The sequence below is a fragment of the Balaenoptera borealis genome, assembly GCF_965194805.1.
Source record: "Balaenoptera borealis genome assembly, chromosome: X".
Taxonomy (NCBI): Eukaryota; Metazoa; Chordata; class Mammalia; order Artiodactyla; family Balaenopteridae; genus Balaenoptera; species Balaenoptera borealis.
In genome coordinates this window covers 110,796,577-110,817,847 of record NC_138881.1, presented here as the reverse complement: position 1 = coordinate 110,817,847, position 21,271 = coordinate 110,796,577, and the positions used below count along the sequence as shown (strand labels likewise).

Sequence of the window (21,271 nt, the reverse complement as noted above, 5' to 3'; positions counted from 1 at the left end):
ACAATTCAAAGATTTTTTAATGAGTAACTACTATCTTATGCCTACTGCCACCTCTATTATTTATATAATTTTCAACTCAGCTAACACTTATTGAGAACCTAGTTGTGCTAGGTACTGTGCTAGGGAAGGTAACAGTGAACGTACCTACAGTTCTAGCAATGTTTAATTCAAATTAGCATTGTTCTTGAATGCAGTTGTAGAATGTAGAACAGTTTTAATAGAATGGTGGAGATGGAAGCCATCTTGTAGTGAGTGCAGGAGTGATTGAGAGTGAGGAAGAGGAGGAATCATTTGGAAGATATTCCAGCAATGAAGGCTTAGGAAGCCTTCCTTGAGAGAGAGGCAGAGCTGAACTGTAGAAAAGTTGCATGCATGTTAGTGGAAGAGACAGAATTGCAGCTCAAGAGATAATGGGAAGGGCTTCCCTGGTGACACAGTGGTTAAGAATCCGCCTGGTTCGAGCCCTGGTCTGGGAAGATCCCACATGCTGTGGAGCAACTAATCCCGCGAGCCACAACTACTGAGCCCGCATGCCACAACTACTGAAGCCTGCGCCCCTAGAGCCCGTGCTCCACAACAAGAGAAGCCACCGCAATGAGAAGCCCGCACACAGCAACAAAGAATAGCCCCCGCTCGCTGCAACTGGAGAAAGCCCGTGCACAGCAACGAAGACCCAACACAGACAAAAATAAAAAAATAAATTTATTTATTTATTTATGGCTGTGTTGGGTCTTCGTTTCTGTGCAAGGACTTTCTCCAGTTGCGGCAAGCGGGGGCCACTCTTCATCGCGGTGCGCCGGCCTCTCATTATCGCGGCCTCTCTTGTTGCGGAGCACAGGCTCCAGACGCGCAGGCTCAGTAGTTGTGGCTCACGGGCCCAGTTGCTCCGCGGCACGTGGGATCCTCCCAGACCAGGGCTCGAACCCGTGTCCCGTGCATTGGCAGGCAGACTCTCAACCACTGCGCCACCGGGGAAGCCCTAAATTTATTTTTTTAAAAAAGAGAGATAATGGGAAGATTCCTGAGAAACATGGTCACACATGGAGTGAATGAGTTCCTGAGGATATTATGGTTTGGCCTATTCATCAGTAACCTTGTGGGCCTAAACATAAGGTTTTTTAAAATGAAAGTTATATAACATCTGGATTCCTGAAATCATGTCATCTATCCACTAAGATGATCTTTTCCAAATTTGTTTGAAATTTTGAAAATAAAATGCAAACACGAGGAGCTGTGGCTTATCTGTGTTTATACCCTTGACATCTAGTTAGGTGGCCCCGAAGTTAGTCCTTAATAAATGTTTGTTTGAAGAATGTATTTATGAAAGAGAAATTATGGAGAACTACTATCAATATGTATTCAATAACTGGATATGAGCCATCTACCTGAATGGTTTAGAGTCCTTCATTTAATTGCCTGAAGGTAATGAGCTAGATTTGATCTTTCAGGATTACTTGTAACTCTAGCGTTCTTAAAGTCTTTATCCTTTGATGAACGAGTCTTGTTTGACTTTTGACAAACCTAATAACCGAAGCTGTATTGTTTCAGTGATTACTAATGTGAAAGTTGTTTTGTTCCTTGAGGCTTGAATGGTTTTAGTGGAACAAGTACATGTGATTGATGATATCATCCATATTTGGACCCTGGGAATTTAAGTTCAGTTTTCTGTCAGTGTGAGTTGAAGAAGTTTCTATTATGCTGAGAACTTTATGATCTTTTGTGAGATATACTGTTATTTAAGATAGAATCAAGGCATTTTGGTTTCCTTCACTGATATATTGAATTATATGGCAGTCCAATTTAATCATTTTAGTCATTCAGTACTTGGTGATATAGATGATATCATGTTAACCTAATTTCCTCATCATTCCTAAAAGGTATACTCACATGATTTTAAATTGATGAACATAACATGGTAACTACAGTATAGAATTTTATCAGTTTTAATGGGATTCCATTCACCTGAGTATAAATGTAAATGCTCTCTTTAATCCAATATTTAAGCCATTACTCCTTCTCCTTCTCCTCCTTCTCCTCCTTTTTTTGCTTGGCCATTTAAAAATGAGTTCATTTTTTGAATGATTCTTATCTATAGGTATTTTCCTATTTTCCATATATGTTGGTGCTTACCTTAGTGTACAGACTTCCTTGCTGGTTTGACTTCAGCATTTTCCTTGAGTTTTATTTTCAAATCCTGCTTTCTTTTCAGGCTCTTACTCAGATCATGTCGTGAAAGCCTCATGTGGAGAAATCATTTTTATTTTGTCTTCTCCTTTTGATTTGCATACTCCAGGTTTTGATATAACAAGCTTACAAATTAGCAACAGAGAGAGCTTTAATAGGTGCTGGCTACTTTGCTGTAGTATTATAGCTTCACAGTTTTTTCATAATTTCTCAGTCTTGGTTCAAAGTTTTCACTTTGATTTGGATAACCATTTTTTTTTTGTAGAGAGTTTTATTATTGGGGGAGGGATTTAGTATGCCCAAAGGCTTTTATGCTTCCCTTCTGCCAGCTGGATGCCAGATTTCTGGACCACATGTTCTTTTGAATGGGTGATTTTAAACCCAATGTGTCAAGCATTTTCTAACTTATTTGCCAGACATGCATGAAAAGATATATTCAAAAAATTATAAGCAATTCAGGATCCTCTGGCTTCCATGGATAGGAAGTAATGAGCTTTCATATTGTAATTACAGGAAGCTGGGAAGAAAATTGAGAAACTGGAGATTTTTAAATTAGTGCCCATAGCTCTATTATTATGACATCTGAGAACTTTAAATATTGAAAAACTCAATACCACTATTTGGTGACAAGTCTGGAACTGAGATTTGTGACAGATTTTGTTTTGAAATTAGACTTTAACATTGCTCCTTAATATTATCTACTTCATAGAGTATTGGGATGATTGAATGAGATAATGAATATAAAACTCTTAACACAGTGTCTGGTACAGAATACGAGTTCCATAAATGTTAAGTATTATTAACCTCTAGAAATACCAGTTGTTTAATAACTAAGATCCCACTTTAGAATACATCATTAAATCTGCTCAGCAAAGCAAATTTATCCTTCTTATTGTGTTTTAGTGGTTATTTTGTGAACCCTAAACTCACTTTTGGAATTTTTACTCAATAAAATTCCCAGTGTCTCAATTGATTCGAAATTGATATAGAGAATATTCTTAATGGAATAGTTGGTATGTACATTTATCCTGACCACAGAGGATAGCAGGAGAAATGGACTCTCATAGGTAGAAATAGGAAAAGAGAAGCCAAAACCAAACATTTGGTTAGCAGGAGAAATATGCCAGATCATATGTTTTGGCTAGCAACAGACTGTGGCCAGGAGGGTCAGTCAGATGGTTATAAGCAGGTAAACTGAGTCTGATTCTAAAAGGTTAAATTAAAGAAGAAATTAAAGAAGAACAGGTAGACCATCGTAGAAAAGTAGTCTAAAGTTTGTCTACAGTAGAGAGGCAGTTGGGACAAAATCATGTGTGTAAAGAAGGTGGTGTTCTCTGAAACTGAAAGAGGGTGTCAAGGCAGTTGCACTGAAATTAATGGAAGACACAGACTCACAGGGGTCAATAAATCCTTATATCAGTGGCAAGGGACTGCCTTTCCCCAGGGATTCAAAGCTTCAGAGAGTGCCCTTCTGGTTTTCAGCAATGTGAAATTCATCCATAGCCAGGAATTAAGCTCAAACATGGATATGTGTTGTCAGTGAAAGAAACTAAATGAATCAGGACAATTGGGTTAAACTTTGGGGATCTGCCCACCCATTCTGACCGCAGATGGACAAGATATCAGATATGATGAAATCGGACCATGCGCTCTTCATGTGTACACTAACAGTTTCAGGCATTTTAGCCAAGTAGATGAACCTTTCTGGGCCACTGTTCAAGGTTGAAGTAATCAATAGGTTACTTTGCTCCTCACTGGCTTTGATAATTCTTTTTATTTTATTTTATGTGTTTATTTTATTTATTTATTTTTGGCTGCGTTGGGTCTTTGTTGCTGCGCGGGCTTTCTCTACTTGCAGCGAGCGGGGGCTACTCTTCGTTGCGGTGCACGGGCTTCTCATTGCAGTGGCTTCTCGTTGCAGAGCACGGGCTCTAGGAGCACTGGCTTCAGGAGTTGTGGCTCGCGGGCTCTAGAGCTCAGGCTCAGTAGTTGTGGCGCACAGGCTTAGTTGCTCCGCGGCATGTGGGATCTTCCCAGACCAGGGATCGAACCCGTGTCCCCTGCATTGGCAGGCGGATTCTTAACCACTGCACCACCAGGGAAGCCCTGGCTTTGATAATTCTGCTGTGACCACATTTACAGTTATTTGGGGTATTTTCATATTTGATGTGGGCTTGATTTTTCTATACCTTCCTTTTTAAAATCTGAAATCTGGATTTAAATTATACACCTTACAGAAGTAGGAACATAAGTTATTTCCCCATTTATTGAGGCAAACCAGAGTTGAAATTGATAGATTTCACAGAATTGTTCTTATAGAAGATGAGTATTACATTTCAGGGTTTAGGTGTTGCTTTCCATTTTCATGGTACAATTAGAGCAATCTTCTTCCTGGCTCCCCTCTGCTTCGGGGGTTTTGTAATCTTTCCTTTGAGACTTGTTGAGATTGACTGAATGATAGAAGAGAACTATTCTATCTGGGCCAGGAAGACAACTTTATAATGACAGTATTATAGTTACACACCTTTCTTTAGTGTTAGCAAGGGCATTGACTACTTGTCCAAAATTCAGTTAAAAGATGTTAAAAAGACAGCCTATTTTACATTTTCTCTAAATTTTTCTATAAAGAAACACCCATAATTTCCAATCCAGTATAAATCACTCTGAAATATCAAGAGAAAAATGGAATTCTTATTTTAGAGGCTGTTAAGGATACTCTCAGGCCAGTGTGAAATGTAGAACTTAAGATTCTGACCTGTCTGTGCTCCGAACTCTTCACTCCTAATTCTTTTTTTAAAATTCAATTTATTTAAACAAACAAAAATATTCATCCATTTCTCCCACTCCCATCCCCCACCTCTGGCAGCCACCGATCTGTTCTCTATATGTATGAACACTTGGATTTTATGTGTGTGTGTGTGTGTGTGTGTGTGTATTTTTTTCCCACATGTAAGAGAAACCATATGGTATTTGTCTTTCTCTGTCTGACTTATTTCACTTACCATAAAGCCCTCAAGGTCCATCCATGTTGTCACAAATGGGAAGATTTCATTCATTTTTATGGCTGATAATATTCCATTATATATACATATATATCACAATTTCTTTATCCATTCATCCATCCATGGACACTTGGGTTGTTTCCATACCTTGGCTACTGTAAATAATGCTGCAGTGAACACGGAGGTGCATATATCTTTTCAAACTAGTGTTTTCGTTTTCTTTGAATAAATACCCAGAAGTGGGATTGCTGTATCATATGGTAGTTCTATTTTTAATTTTTTGAAAAACCTCCATACTGGTTTTCATGGTGTCTGTACCAATTTACATTCCCACCAACAGTGCACTAGGATTCCCTTTTCTCCACATCCTCACCAACATTTGTTATTTCTAGTCTTTTTGATAATAGCCATTCTGACTGGTGTGAGGTGGTATCTCATTGTGGTTTCTCTGATGGTTAATGTTGTAGAGCATCTTTTCATGTATCTGTTGGCCATCGGTATATCCTCTTTGGAAAAATGTCTATTCATATCTTCTGTACATTTTAAAATCAGATTATTTGGGGTTTTTTTGCTATTGAATTGTATGAGTTCTTTATATATTTTGGATATTAGCCCTTTATCAGATATATGCTTTGCAAATATTTCCTCCCATTCAGTAGGTTGCCTTTTTATTCCATTGGTGGTCTCCTTTGCTGTGCAGAAGCTTTTTATTTCGATGTATTGCTGTGCAGAAGCTTTTTATTTCGATGTAGTCCTACTTGTTTATTTTTGCTTTTGTTGCGTTCATTTTTGGTGTCAGATTCAAAAAAATCATTGCCAGGACCTATGTCAAGGGGCTTATTACCACCTATGTTTTCTTCTAGGAGTTTTATGGTTTCAGGTCTTATACTCACATCTTTAATCCATTTTGAGTTAGTTTTTGTGTGTGGTGTAAGATAGTGGTTTAGTTTCGTTATTTTGCATGTGGCTGTCCAATTTTCCCAGCACTGTTTATTGAAGACACTACCCTTTCCTCACTGTACATTCTTGGCTTCTTTAGTCATAAATTAACTGACCATATATGAGTGGGTTTATTGATGGGCTGTCTATTCTGTTCCATTGATCTATGTATCTGTTTTTATGCCAATACCATTACTTACTATAGCTTTGTAATATAGTTTGAAATTAAGGACCACGGTGTGGTGCCTCCAGCTTTGTTCTTTCTCAAGATTGCTTTGGCTACTTGGGGTCTTTTATGGTTCCATATAAATTTTAGGACTGTTTTTCTATTTTTGTAAAAAATCTCATTGGAATTTTGGTAGGGATTGTATTGAACCTGTATATTGCTTTGGCTAGTATGGATGTTTTAACAATATTAATTCTTTCAATCCATGTGCACAGAATATCTTTTCATTTATTTCTGTCTTCTTCAACTTCTTTCATTAATGTCTTATAGTTTTCAATATATAGGTCTTTTACCTCCTTGGTTAAATTTATTCCAAGGTATTTTCTTTTTGATGCAATGGTAAATAGGATTGTTTTCTTTTTTTTTTTTTACATCTTTATTGGAGTATAATTGCTTTGCCATGGTGTGTTAGTTTTTGCTTTATAACAAAGTAAATCAGCTATACATATACATATGTCCCCATATTTCCTCCCTCCCACCCTCCCTATCCCACCCCTCTAGGTGGTCACAAAGTACCGAGCTGATCTCCATGTGCTATGTGGCTGCTTCCCACTAGCTATCTATCTTATGTTTGGAAGTGTATATATGTCCATGCCACTCTCTCACCCTGTCACATCTTACCCTTCCCCTTCCCTGTATCCTCAAGTCCATTCTCTAGTAGGTCTGCATCTTTATTCTCATCTTGCTCCTAGGTTCTTCTGACCATTTTTTTTTTTAGATTCCATATATAGGTGTTAGCATACGGTATTTGTTTTTCTCTTTCTGACTTACTTCACTCTGTATGACAGACTCTAGGTCCATCTACCTCACTACAAATAACTCAGTTTCGTTCCTTTTTATGGCTGAGTAATATTCCATTGTATATATGTGCCACATCTTCTTTGTCCATTCATCTGCCGATGGACACTTAGGTTGCTTCCATGTCCTGGCTATTGTAAATAGAGCTGCAATGAACATTTTGGTACATGACTCTGTTTGAATTATGGTTTTCTCAGGGTATATGCCCAGTAGTGGGTTTGCTGGGTCGTATGGTAGTTCTATTTTTAGTTTCTTAAGGAACCTCCATACTGTTCTCCATAGTGGCTGTATCAATTTACATTCCCACCAACAGTGCAAGAGGGTTCCCTTTTCTCCACACCCTCTCCAGCATTTATTGTTTGTAGATTTTTTGAAGATGGCCATTCTGACCGGTGTGAGATGATATCTCATTGTAGTTTTGATTTGCATTTCTCTAATGATTAATGATGGTTGAGCATTCTTTCATGTGTTTGTTGGCAATCTGTATATCTTCTTTGGAGAAATGTCTATTTAGGTCTTCTGCCCATTTTTGGATTGGGTTGTTTGTTTTTTTGATATTGAGCTGCATGAGTTGCTTGTAAATTTTGGAGATTAATCCTTTGTCAGTGGCTTCATTTGCAACTATTTTCTCCCATTCTGAGGGCTGTCTTTTCGTCTTGTTTATGGTTTCCTTTGCTGTGCAAAAGCTTTTAAGTTTCATTAGGTCCCATTTGTTTATTTTTGTTTTTATTTCCATTTCTCTAGGAGGTGGGTCAAAAAGGATCTTGCTGTGATGTATGTCATAGAGTATTCTGCCTATGTTTTCCTCTAAGAGTTTGATAGTGTCTGGCCTTACATTTACGTCTTTAATCCATTTTGAGTTTATTTTTGTGTATGGTGTTAGGGAATGTTCTAATTTCATTCTTTTACATGTAGCTGTCCAGTTTTCCCAGCACCACTTATGGAAGAGGCTGTCTTTTCTCCACTGTATATTCTTGCCTCCTTATCAAAGATAAGGTGACCATATGTGCGTGGGTTTATCTCTGGGCTTTCTATCCTGTTCCATTGATCTATATTTCTGTTTTTGTGCCAGTGCCATACTGTCTTGATTACTGTAGCTTTGCAGTATAGTCTGAAGTCAGGGAGCCTGATTCCTTCAGCTCCGTTTTTCTTTCTCAAGATTGCTTTGGCTATTCGGGGTCTTTTTTGTTTCCATACAAATTGTGAAATTTTTTGTTCTAGTTCTGTGAAAAGTGCCAGTGGTAGTTTGATAAGGATTGCATTGAATCTGTAGATTGCTTTGGGTAGTAGAATCATTTTCACAATGTTGTTTCTTCCAATCCAAGAACATGGTATATCTCTCCATCTATTTGTATTATCTTTAATTTCTTTCATCAGTGTTTTATAATTTTCTGCCTACAGGTCTTTTCTCTCCTTAGGTAGGTTTATTCCTAGGCATTTTATTCTTTTTATTGCAATGGTAAATGGCAGTGCTTTCTTAATTTCACTTTCAGATTTTTCATCATTAGTGTATAGGAGTGCAAGAGATTTCTGTGCATTAATTTTGTATCCTGCTACTTTAGGATTGTTTTCTTAATTTCTCTTTCTGATACTTCATTTTTAGTGTATAGAAACACAGCAGACTTTTGTGTATTGATTCTGTATCCTGCAACTTTACTGAATTCACTTATTTGTTTTAGGAGTTTTCTGATGGACTCTTTAGAGTTTTCTATATGTAATATCATGTCATCTGCAAATAGTGACAGTTTTACTTCTTCCCATCCTATTTGGATTTCTTTTATTTCTTTTTCTTGCATAATTGCTCTGGATAGGATTCCCAATACTATGTTGAATAAAAGTTTCTGAAAATAGGCATCCTTGTCTGGCTCCTGATATTAGCAGAAAAGCTTTAAGCTTTCAACCATTGAGTATGATGTTAGTTGTGGGCTTGTTATATATGGCCTTTACTGTGTTCCTCTCTACCCACTTTGTTGAGAGTTTTTATCATAAATGGGTGTTGAATTTTGTCAAATGCTTTTTCTGCATTTGTTGAGATGATCATATGATTTTTATCCTTCATTTTGTTAACGTTGTGTACCACATTGACTGATTTGCAGATGCTGAACCATCTTTCCATCCCTGGAATAAATCCCACTTGATCTTGGAGTATGAACCTTTTAATATATTGTTGAATTCAGTTTCCTAATATTTTGTTGAGAATTTTTGTATCTGTGTTCATCAGGGAAATTGGCCTGTAATTTTCCTTGTGGCATTTTAAAATTTATTTATTTATTTATTTTTGGTTGCATTGGGTCTATGTTGCTGCGTGTGGGCTTTCTCTAGTTGCGGTGGGCGGGGGCTACTCTTTGTTGTGGTGTGCAGGCTTCTCATTGTGGTGGCTTCTCTTGTTGCGGAGCACGGGCTCTAGGCGCACAGGCTTCAGTAGTTGTGGCACGTGGGCTCTAGAGCGCAGGTCTTCAGTAGTTGTGGCGCACGGGCTTAGTTGCTCCACGACATGTGAGATCTTCCTGGACCAGGGCTCGAACCCATGTCCCCTGCATTGGCAGGCGGATTCTTAACCACTGTGCCACCAGGGAAGTCCTGTTGTGGCATTTTTGACTGGTTTTGATATCAGGGTAATGCAGACCTTGTAAAATGAGTTTGGAAGAGTTCCATTCTCTTCTATTTTTTTGGAAGCGTTTGAGAAGGATTGATATTAATTCTTTGAATGTTTGGTAGAATTCACCAGTGAAGCCATCTGGTCCTGGACTTTTGTTTGTTGGGAGGCTTTTGATTACTGATTTGATCACCTTACTTGTTATTGGTCTGTTCTGGTTTTCTATTTCATCATGATTTGGACTTAGTAGGTAGTATGTTTCTAGGAATTTATCCAGTATTTCTAGATTGTCCAATTTGTTAGCATATAATTCCTCATAGTAGTCTCATAATCCTTTGTATTTCTGTGACATCAGTTGTAATATCTACTCTTTTATTTCTGATTTTGAGTCCTCTCCCTTTTTTTTCTTGATGAATAATTCTTTACTAAAGCACCCAGCTTTCCAATTAACTCTAGGCAGTTAGCTTACAGATATAAGTCACAGTCGTGTATAATATGAATGTGAAATAATGCCTCTAGCAACAGTAACTTCAGACATAGAGGATAGAACTCTTGTGTATACTTGCTTAAGAAATTTACTTTCCCAGAAAACTCCCTTCAAGTCTTACTAGAACTTTTGGCATTGATGTATTATTAAATTACTTGGTCCTTGAAATCAGGGTACCTTTGGTCCTCTCCCAACTTTTTTAGCCATAAAACTTTTTTCCTCTATCCTTTTACTAGTCTTATAAGTGCTCCTAATAAGGATTGGAGGCTTTGTACTGAGATTGAGAATCTGAATTTATTGGGCATAATACCAGTGATGAAGTCAGGTAAGGAAGCCCTCACTGGATGCTTACTAGATACAGTGATGAATCCCTTTACATGATCAAATCACTTAGATGCTACTTTAGTTTACCTCTCTGACAAATAGTCATACTTATGTGACTCACAAATTTGACTAGAGAGTTACTTGAGCTGTTCATAAGTATTTAAAGGATAAATAAACATTTTGTGATAGCTTCTGATGATTGTTTTCCAATGTGTGTGTGTGTGTGTTGGTGAATAGTGAATGTTCAACCAAATCTTATCAGTGAGTAAATTGGCCCTGAAAATTGAATTGAGTTCAATTCAGTGTGTACTTTGGGAGGAGCATGAACACTTTCCAGCCACTGGGGTGCTGGTTAAAGTCCTGTAGCAGGAATTTACAGGATGCCATTACAGCCAAAAAGTTGCTATCTAAATTTAACTCCTGGCATGAGCTTGTTCTGTAACAAAATCTAACTGAAAAAAAGAAATTCTTGCTGAACTTTCAACTACATTTTTAAAAGGAATGTACCTTGCAGAGAGTAAGACTGAAAAACATTTGAGTCACTTCGTAAAATAGGAATACAGTTATGTGTCCTTAATGATGGAGGTCATTGATAAATGTGTAATTGGCAAAATGAAAGCAAGAAGCTGCACTTTTCAATTTGTTTCTTTACCCACTTTTCATGGCAGCCTGACTTGAATCACTGCCTGTCCTGTCCTCACAGAGCCTGTGAACTAGAGAAACACTCTGACGTCCACCCACTTCTCTCTCATCTTTTGTTCTTCCAGAGTATGTCAGATGCGTAAACTTTGCTCTGATTGTGTGTTGTGGGCTCCTTAAATAAAACAATTTTGCAAGGGCAGATCATTGTTACCATACTGCATTTATGGCCACTAAGTTTCTACTCTGCTTAAAATCTTTGAGAGCGGCTCCTATTTCTATAATAAACATTACAGTCCTTGAGCCATTTTCAAGGATCTTCAGAAACAACCCACACATGATTTCTCTTCCACAGTATGAACCTGCCATCCTAGCCCGCCCATGTCTGCTCACCATCCTACAAATACCTGATACCTAATCTTCTCATCTCATCCTCATTTGTGCTGTTCCTCTTTCCAGGAAGTCTCTCTGCCCCTCCACCGTCACCTAGGTCCTTATCATTCTTTAAGGCCCAGCTCCACTTTCTCCTCTTGGAAAACTCCCTTGACAACTTCAGGCCTGAGTGACATCCTCTTCTCAGAACTCTCCTCACATTTGTTGTTAATGTTACTGAATTTTGCTCTTAATTGTCTACATTGTTTGCTTTTATTTCATATTATGTTGTTCTTGTCTCCCCAACTCAAAAGAGTTTTCTTGAGTACACAGGCAGTGTTTTAAAGCTCGTCTGGTTCCCCAGAAGCATGTGACACAAGTTTGTGCATATTGTTGGTGGACACAATAAATGTTTGTTGATTAACTGACACTTTCCCACACGAACATTTTCATTTCATTTATTTATTTATTTATTTATTGAGATATAGCTGATTTACGATATTATAAAAGTTTCAGGTATACAAGTGATTCACAATTTTTAAAAGATTATACTCCGTTTATAGATATATAAAATATTGGCTATATTCCCTGTGCTGTACAATATATCCTTGTAGCTTATTTTATACGTAATAGTTTGTACTTCTTAATCCCCTACCCTTATCTTGCCCCTCCCCCCTTTCCTCTCCCCACTGGCAACCACTAGTTTGTTCTATATATCTGTGAGTCTATTTCTTTTTTGATACATTCACTAGTGTGTCTTATTTTTTAAATTCCACATATAAGTGGTAACATACAGTATTTATCTTTCTCTGACTTATTTCAGCAAGCATAATACCCTTTAAGTCCATCCATGTTGTTGCAAATGGCAACATTTCATTCTTTTTAATGGCTGAGTAGTATTCCATTGTATATTGTATACTATATCTTCTTTATCCATTCATCTGTTGATGGACACTTAGGTTGCTTCCATATCTTGGCTATTATAAATAATACTCCTCTGAACATTGGGGTGCATGTATCTTTTCAAATTAGTGTTTTCATTTCTTGGGATATATGCCCAGGAGTGGGATTGCTGAATCATATGGTAGTTCTATTTTTAGTTTTTTGAGGAACCTTCGTACTGTTCTCCATAGTGGCTGTACCAATTTACATTCCCATTAACAGTGTACAAGGGTTCCCTTTTCTCCACATCCTCACCAACATTTGTTATTCCACATGAACATTTTTAAAGACCTCATTTGCTTGAATTTTAGGGAATCATAATAGGTATTTGTTAAATGGATAAAATGAATGATGGATATGATTTTTTATTTATTTTCGCCACCCCCCCATCCCCATTCGTGGCCAACCAATTGAATGTATGATTCTCAGGACAGGGATTTAATCTTGTTCAACTTTGCATCCCCAGCACCTAGATCAGTGCCTAGGTCATATTAGATGCCCAATAAATATTTGTTGAATGAATATTCAGCAAAATCACCCTGCATATATTAAATGCAATGTCTTGTGACATTTTGTATTTCTCTCATCTCAAATGCTTGAGCATTATAGGACTTAAGTTGCCAAATATGTTAAGTTCCTACTGTCTTCAATTTTAAATCCAGTTTTTTGGTGATCTTTTAATGGCTCTGGGATTTCTGTCCCATGGACATACGCAAGCAATTAACCAGTGTTGTTTGATAACAATTGTGTGCAGAATCCAGGTTTTAGGTTGTTTTTATATTAAATTGGATTAGTTTAAAATATTTAAATGGAATTTATTAGCAAGTTCTCATAATTTCATATATTATTTTAAAAGAGATATATCTTTTTTTAAGAAAAAAAGATGAACTCCTCTGACTAACAAAACCAATCACATTTGTTGCTAGAGCTATGTTTGAAAGAGACAGTGTAGCACCTGTTTTTTTTTCTTTTTATGACCATATATATGCACTGAGGTGGGTCTTTTAATTGTTTTATGAAATAGAATAACTTGATTTACCTGCTTTTTGTAAAAGATGTATTAAATTTGTTACCCTGGGAATATTGTGAAAAATATTCAATGAAGCTTAAAAGAAAAGCTTAATGAAAAAGTTCTGCACATAGGTGAAATGTCCTTATTTTCACACTCATTTTTTTCAGACATAAAACTCAGTTTTCTATAGGATGCTTGTGAAATCATGGCTTCCATCTGCAGTGCTGTGGACCTCTCATATGCCTTAAAGAACTGGATTGGTGGACCACTAAGCTAAACATGTGAGGGAAATAGAACTTGAAGCAAATTAGAAAACTTGAAAGCTTTTAAGCCTTGTCAGCCTGCCAATTCAAGCAGCGTGTAGCAGGGGTGTCATATATTCGTAGAGCCAAAATAAATGGCCACAAGGAATTCCTTGTGGTAATACAGATGTAAGGAAAGCTTAAAATGGAAAGAAAGAAAACACTGTTTTCATTTTTTATTCCGGAGGTTGATAAATACATTTAAAGAAATGCCTCTTCAGATATTGCTTTAGATGCCAAAGAGCATCTTTGTGATCTTCTGGACCAGTCACTGGCAATGTTTCTATGTTATGTGCTGGCTTGTGAAGGGAAGGCAAAAGAAAGGAGGAGACGAGGAAAGTGTAAGAAAAAGTGGGATAAAAGTAACTGCTGGCAGTGGCCTTGCAAGCCACTCTGGAACAAGGTACTATTTCCATTATATCAGTAGAAAATATTTATTTATTTTGTTTTACCATCAAGAACAATTCCATGAGAAAATGTGTGAATCCTTAAAAATATAGATAATCTACTTAATAATGAATCTAGTGTGTATGTAATTTTAAAGTAAAAACTATTTTTAAATTGAAGTATAGCTGATTTACAACGTTGTGTTAGTTTCTGGTGTACAGCAAGGCGATTCAGGTGTGTGTGTATATATATTCTTTTCCACTATAGCTTACTATAAGATATTAAGTATAGTTCCCTATGCTATACAGTAGGACCTTGTGTTTATCTGTTTTATATATAGTACTTTGTATCTGCTAACCCCAAACTCCTAATTTCTCTCTCCCCCTCCCTTTCCCCTTTGGTAACCATAAGTTTGTTTTCTGTGTCTGTGAGTCTGGTTCTGTTTTGTAAATAAGAAGTTCATTTGTATCATATTTTAGATTCCACATATAAGTGATATCATATGATATTTGTCTTTCTCTGTCTGACATTTCACTTAATATGCTATTCCCTGGGTCCATCCATGTTGCTGCAAATGGGTATATTTCATTCTTTTTTATGGCTCAATAGTATTCCATTATATATATATATACCACATTTTCTTTGTCCAGTCATCAGTTGATGGGCACTTGGATTGTTTCCATGTCTTGGCTGTTGCAAATGGTGCTGCAAGGAGACAGTCTTCTCGCCATTGTATACTCTTGCCTCCTTTGTCAAAAATTAATTGACTGTAGGTGTGTCGGTTCATTTCTGGGCTCTATTCTGTTCCATTGATCCATATGTCTGTTTTTTGTGTCAATATCATGCTTTTTGATTACTGTAGCTTTATAGTATAGCCTAAAGTCAGGGAGCATGATGCCTCCTGCTTTGTTCTTTTTCCTCAGGATTGCTTTGGCAATTTAGGGTCTTTTATGGTTCCATATGAATTTTAGGATTATTTGTTCCAGTTCTGTGAAAAATGCCATGAATATTTTGATAGGGATCACATTAAATCTGTAGATTTCTTTGGGTAGTATGGTCAGTTTAACAAGATTAATTCTTCCAGTCCAAGAGCATGGGATATCTTTCTATTTCTTTAAATCATCTTCAATTCCCTTTATCAATGTTTTATAGTTCTCAGCATATAAGTCTTTTAACTTCCTTGGTCAGGTTTATTCCTAAGTATTTTTTAATGTGATTTTTAAAAGGGATTTTTTTTAAAGTAAAAACGTTTTATATTTTCCTTATGTTATATCTAATATAGAATTTTTATAAAGGAGCATTAATTAAAATTCAAAAATAACTCTTTTATTTTCAAGGAAAAATATGTACTTTGGGGAGGTTTCTTGTTTCTTCCTGTGGCTCAAAGTGAAATCTCCTTCACCCCCACTCCCAGTTCAGTTTCATCACACTGATTCTTGGGCAAAAACATTCCAAAAATTAACCTACTATCCAAAGATATAGAGAGAAGTCATTTGGTTATCTCATATTTTTACTCTAAATCCAAGATAAGATCTTGCTGTTATCAAAAGAGCAGGAATAGACCATTCTTTATGGAAACTGAGTGCTCTATATATCAAGAATCGCAGGTATTAACATTTCAATTTGAAAGCTAGAATTATGAGAAGATACTCAACTTTACAGATCTGATAGATATGAAACTGACAGAGGTGGCCAAAGCTTAGCCAGCCTAGAGGATTCTCAACTGACAAAAATCCTTGCTTGGAAGGGTTAAGTTACTATTTAATCTTTGACCTTTTGAAGTAAGAATCCTGAGAAATGCTGTAATGCTCTAACTTCCAATGAGAAGATAGAGTCAGCAAAACTAAGTAAGACATGATCTCTACTTTTATGGAATTTATAGTCTGATAAGGGAGAAAACTTAAGGGCCTATAATAAGAATGTGATCCGTGCCATAAGAGAGACACAGTATTGTGACATGACTAAGAAGGTGGGCTCTGGTCGCAGACTGCCTGGGTTTGAACCATGGCTTGAGGGTAGCTACATGAAGTTGTCCAAGACTTAACCCTTTTCCACCTCTGTTTCCCCGTCTGTAAAATGGGAACAGTAGTACTCTCTTCAAGAGGAATCCGGAGAGCAGTAAGACTTGGTGTGAGTAATTTCTGGGGTGTTCCTTTTAGTGACTCGTTTCTATGCAATAGTGTTTGAGTGTGTGTTTAAGAGTATTGTTAAGTTACAGTGCTTGGTGTACCATTCATGGGAGAATTAGAGACCTGTGTTGGAATCAGAATACCTAGAGTCTGCTTCCACCCCTTCATAAACTCTCATAATCATTTCTCTTTGCTATGCCTTTGGTTTCTTCTCTATTTAAATGAGCATAGGAAGTTCTACGACAGCAGGGACCTTATCAGTCTTGTTCCACATCTAGAACAGTGCTTGGCATATAGTGGATGTGGATAAATGTTGGTGCAGCACAACTCAGGAATATTATGAAGATGGCACTGCAACAGGCATGAACGTAGTTTTGAGAAGGAATCATAAGTACTACACAAAAATGACTGGCTTTTGTTGTTTAAGATTCCCAAGAGAGATAAGAGATAAGAAATGATCACTGCTACATTTCTCTGCCAGGATCTAAGCATGAGATTTAGAGTCAGAGGATCTTGCCTGGAGCCATGGTTCTACCACTTAAGGCTTTGTAACTTCAGATAAGTAATTTAGCTTCCTTGAGCTTCATTTCCTTCATTGGTCTTTTTGGGTTATCACCCATGCTTTAGAGTATTCTTTAGAGCTCCAAAGATCAATGAAATAAAAACACTTGCAAGCTGCAAATACCATACAAGTACAAATGTACTAAGAAACGGTAACTTTTCATGTTCTACATTAGAGGGCTATAAATCATGAAAAGCAAACTCGTATTCCTATTACTCAAGTCTAAAGTAGTGAAGATAAAGTTGTATTGTCCCCCAAACAAAGTTGATCTTTAAAATGGACCCCCTCCCTGTCTTTTATACAGAGACGAGCAGAGCGGCAGGACAGAACATCTCTCCACTGTCACACCAGCTCTTTTTAGTTGTTGCACCTAGCTTCTTCTGTGCCAGCTCCAAAAATAGTTCCAGTCTGAAGGAAGACATGCAGATATGCACTGGCTAGAAGTGTTTTGAGGAACTGGCCAGGGTCCCATCAGAGGTTACAGGTCAATTTTAAAAAGGAAGAAAATTCCTTCTCCCATTCCCCATCTTACATAAAATGCATGGCCAGAGTTCAATTCCTGTTTGTATTTTTTCATTTGTAGAAGTTTAAAATTCAAATTTAATATTTATTATTTGTTTCTATACTTGATAGACCTCTGTAGAAAAATCTTTCTCCAGACCCTCACTCACTGTTTATGTTCTGAGGAAAAAAAAACCCCATTATATATATATATATATATATATTTCTTTTTTGTTATTTTTCTTTCAAATGTGTTCAGGCAGCCCATGTAATTTAGTTATAGGATTAAATTTGAATATATCTTTAAATATAAACTTACAAACTCACAGAACATACTCTTTCAGAGTACTTTCTATAATACAAGTGTGGAAATGAATTTACTCTTGAAATTCAAGTTAGGAACACTACTTAGAAGAATGTGTGTCTAAGAAGAATCTAAGAAAGAGAAGATTGGGGTAGCCAATTCCATCACTTATGAAGCTTTTTTTTTTTTGGTTGTCATGTCTCTTTAGACTTAAAAAAATAGCTTTATTGATATATAATTAACATATTATCCAATTCACTCATTTAAAGTATACAGTTTAGTGAATGGGCTTTGGTATATTCAAAAAATTGTGCAACCATCAGCACTGTCTAATTCCAGAATATTTTCGTCACCCCCAAAGGAGACCCCATACACATTCAGCAGTTGCTCCATTTTCTCCCCTTCCCCAGGCCCTCACAACCACTAATTTGCTTTCTGAGTCTATGGATTTACCTATTCTGGATATTTAATATAAATGGAACCATACAATATGTGGCCGCTGTGACTGGCTTCTTCCACTTAGCGTCATTTTTGGGAGGTTCATTCGTGTTGTGGCATGTACTTTATTTATAATAATATATAAATTTATAAATTTATAGTATTTATAAAGTACTTCAGTACTTTATTCCTTTTTATGGTAGAATAATATTTCATTGTGTTGACGTATCACATTTTGTGTATCCACTCATCCGCTGATGGACACTTGGGTTGTTTCTACATCTTGGCGATTGTGAATAGTGCTTCTATGAACATGAGTGTACAAATATGTCTTCGAGATCCTGCTTTCAATTTTTTTGGGTATATACCTAGGCATGGAACTGCTAGGTCATATGGTAACTGCTTAACATTTTGAGGGACTGTTAGACTGCCGCAGCAGCTGCACTATTTTACATTCCCACCAGCAATGTACGATAGTTTCAATTTCTCCAATTTTTCTTTTTTATTGTAGCCATCCTAATGGGTGTGAAGTGGTATCACATTGTGATTTTCATTTGTATTTCCCCCATCTGGCTGTTTAAAATAGATATATATTTTAAATATTTTTAGAGGTCATTCACCTGACAACCTTAACCCTCTAGAACGTGGTCCTGAATGGAACATATTGCAAAAGGGTTTCCAAACCAGTAAGAGTAGTCACAGACCTTCTGCATGAAAGCCCTGCACTTTGCCCACAGGCCCCTCATACAGTGAGTAACTAACTGTTATTCAACACTCATGATTGGCTATTATGTATTCCAGAAAGGAGCTGGACAATCCACCATGGCAGATATTGTGGCAGGAAGGGAAGTGACAGTAGAAGTGACAATTAACAATATGTCACTGAAAGAGAACTATAATACTTCCAAGGGCATTTTATGACCCCAAGTCTTCAAGCAGAGGCCAAATTATGTTCAGTATTTTTTAAGAAGGCAAAGTTACGTATAATACATTTTAGAAATATTTCCATGAAGAATGACTTAAAGAAACATATGTTTTGCTCTTAAATGGATAAGCCTGCATGAATTTTCTATATACTTAATTTCCTAATGGTATCTGAAAAATTAGGTGATATTGAGTTTCATCTTGAATGCGAAAAGGATAAAGCAAAAATTCAGATTCTGTAAAATTATTGAAGAAACTGTTTAAAAAAGTAAATGAAATGTTTTCAAGAACTTTAATTCTACTTTTTTGATGAAGTTAACAATTAGTTGATTTGTCTGATACTCAGAGCTTACTTTTGCTTTAGAAAATCCCTGTTATTTTGGTATGTGTTCATGGCATAATGCCAGTAAATTAACATTTAATCTATCTTCTCAGCTGAGTTCCTAGAAATTGTTGCTGGTCGACACTGGTTTAAAGTACACACCCTAAAGCTGCACAGTATTTAATGTATGACCAGTGGATGAACAGTGCTTTCGGTCTCACTTATTTGTCCATGCTGAAACCTCCTTCTGAATTGTTCCAATATCCCTTCATATAAAGACTAAGAACTAATAGAGTATACACAGAAAAAAAAATCCAGCATCTTTTCAAAGGGTTTCTTTCTTGATCTGAAGCACATTTTACATTTCACAGTCTCTCCCCTACCTCATTTGCAGTGGGTCTCCAGCTAGTTATGTCATGACTGTTTTATGTGATCATCAACAATTACATTTCAAATACACAGTTACCTCTTGGAGCATCTTAAATTTTCCTAGCAATTTCTGTTTTCTGGATTTTGAGAGCAGATCATCAAGCCTTCGATCAGATCATAGTAGAGCCAGTTTAATGGCAGGTCTTTGGTAGCCTCTAAAACCTGAAGACACACAGGTGGATCATGGCTACATAAGGGACTGACATGTCAGGCTCTGGCTTTTTCTGTGCAGTGGGCCCCTGAATGAATTTCTGCCCCCAATCAGACCAAAGTGAAATAATCTTTTTTTTCTTTTTAATTGGGTTGTTGCCCAGTCTTATATTTCAACAGTAAATCGAAGTGGTTGCTTCCTTTTACTATGTACAGTTCTACACTGGGAAATGCCCTTTTTACTGACAATGGCTGACTGTCCTATGTTGCACTGTCAGTATCTAGATGCTTCCTGTTTTAAAGAGGATATGTTACTGCTTTTCCAAATCTAGAGTTTAAAACGGAAGCATTGTGTTATATTAGCTAATTTTATTTTATTTTATTTTTTGCAGGTTTCTGGAAAGTGCCTTTTCTGAAAACTCTGCTGATTGGATTCCACTTTCGAGCTGCCTCTTTATAAACCCCTCTCCCTGCCACCATCACTGCCACCTCTCCCCACCCGGCCCCCCCAAAAAAACCCTGGTGTGCTTATAGTTCATTCTCAGCAACTCGTTCATTCTTTTTTTCTTTGATTCTCAATTTTCATAGTCATTTTTCCTCCTCCCGATTTTGCAGCCAAAAAAAAAAAAATTGCAGTTGTAACATCCTACCAATCTTAATCTTTAAAGCCAAGAGATAGGTAAAAAAACTTTTCTCCCCTTGACCTGAGACCATTCCACACATTGACAGGCAGCCAGCAGCATATGCTTTTTGCAAGAATAATTGAAAATATCAACTGGAGAGCACAGAATCCTTTTGAAACTCTGCCAGTTATTTGAAGTAACTTCAGCAGAGGAAAAAAATAAAGCACTCAATATCTTAACCTTGATGGCTGCCTTCTTAGGAGTTGGTCTCTGATTTTTAGTTATTCTGATACAATTTTTATTTTATAGTGGGCTTTTTGTTTGACTAGACCAAATTTGACTTAAATGAAAACTTAAGTGCTAACAAAGAAACATTTCACCAAAGCAACCGGTTATCTCTTCACATTTAGCTTGAATTTATTTTTAACCTTTCAACAACAGCAGTAATAGTGTTGTAGAGAGGGTGCACTTGATTTTAACTTTGCTTTCAATATGACGGCTGTCAATGTTGCCCTGGTTCGTGATACCAAGTGGCTGACTTTGGAAGTCTGTAGAGAATTTCAGAGAGGAACCTGCTCTCGAGCTGATGCAGATTGCAAGTTTGCCCATCCGCCAAGAGTTTGCCATGTGGAAAATGGTCGTGTGATGGCTTGTTTTGATTCTTTAAAGGTGAGTCTCA

At 36.9% G+C, this 21,271-nt stretch overlaps 1 protein-coding gene across 8 annotated transcripts in view; it reads left to right on the top strand.

Annotated features, from left to right (window-relative positions):
• Positions 1 to 21,271, top strand: part of MBNL3 (muscleblind like splicing regulator 3) — a 136,853-nt gene that overhangs the window by 53,669 nt on the left and 61,913 nt on the right. For 7 of the 8 annotated variants that reach the window (XR_014239737.1, XM_082377937.1, XM_082377929.1 and 4 more), the window contains one exon: positions 20,362 to 21,261. The exons of the other annotated variant lie outside the window; for it this stretch is intronic. Coding sequence is in view for 6 of the 7 variants with exons in the window: in XM_082377937.1 (XP_082234063.1) it covers positions 21,085 to 21,261 (177 nt within the window). In the remaining variant the exon portion in view is untranslated. The remainder of the gene's footprint in view (positions 1 to 20,361; positions 21,262 to 21,271) is intronic. 8 annotated transcript variants of the gene reach the window in all.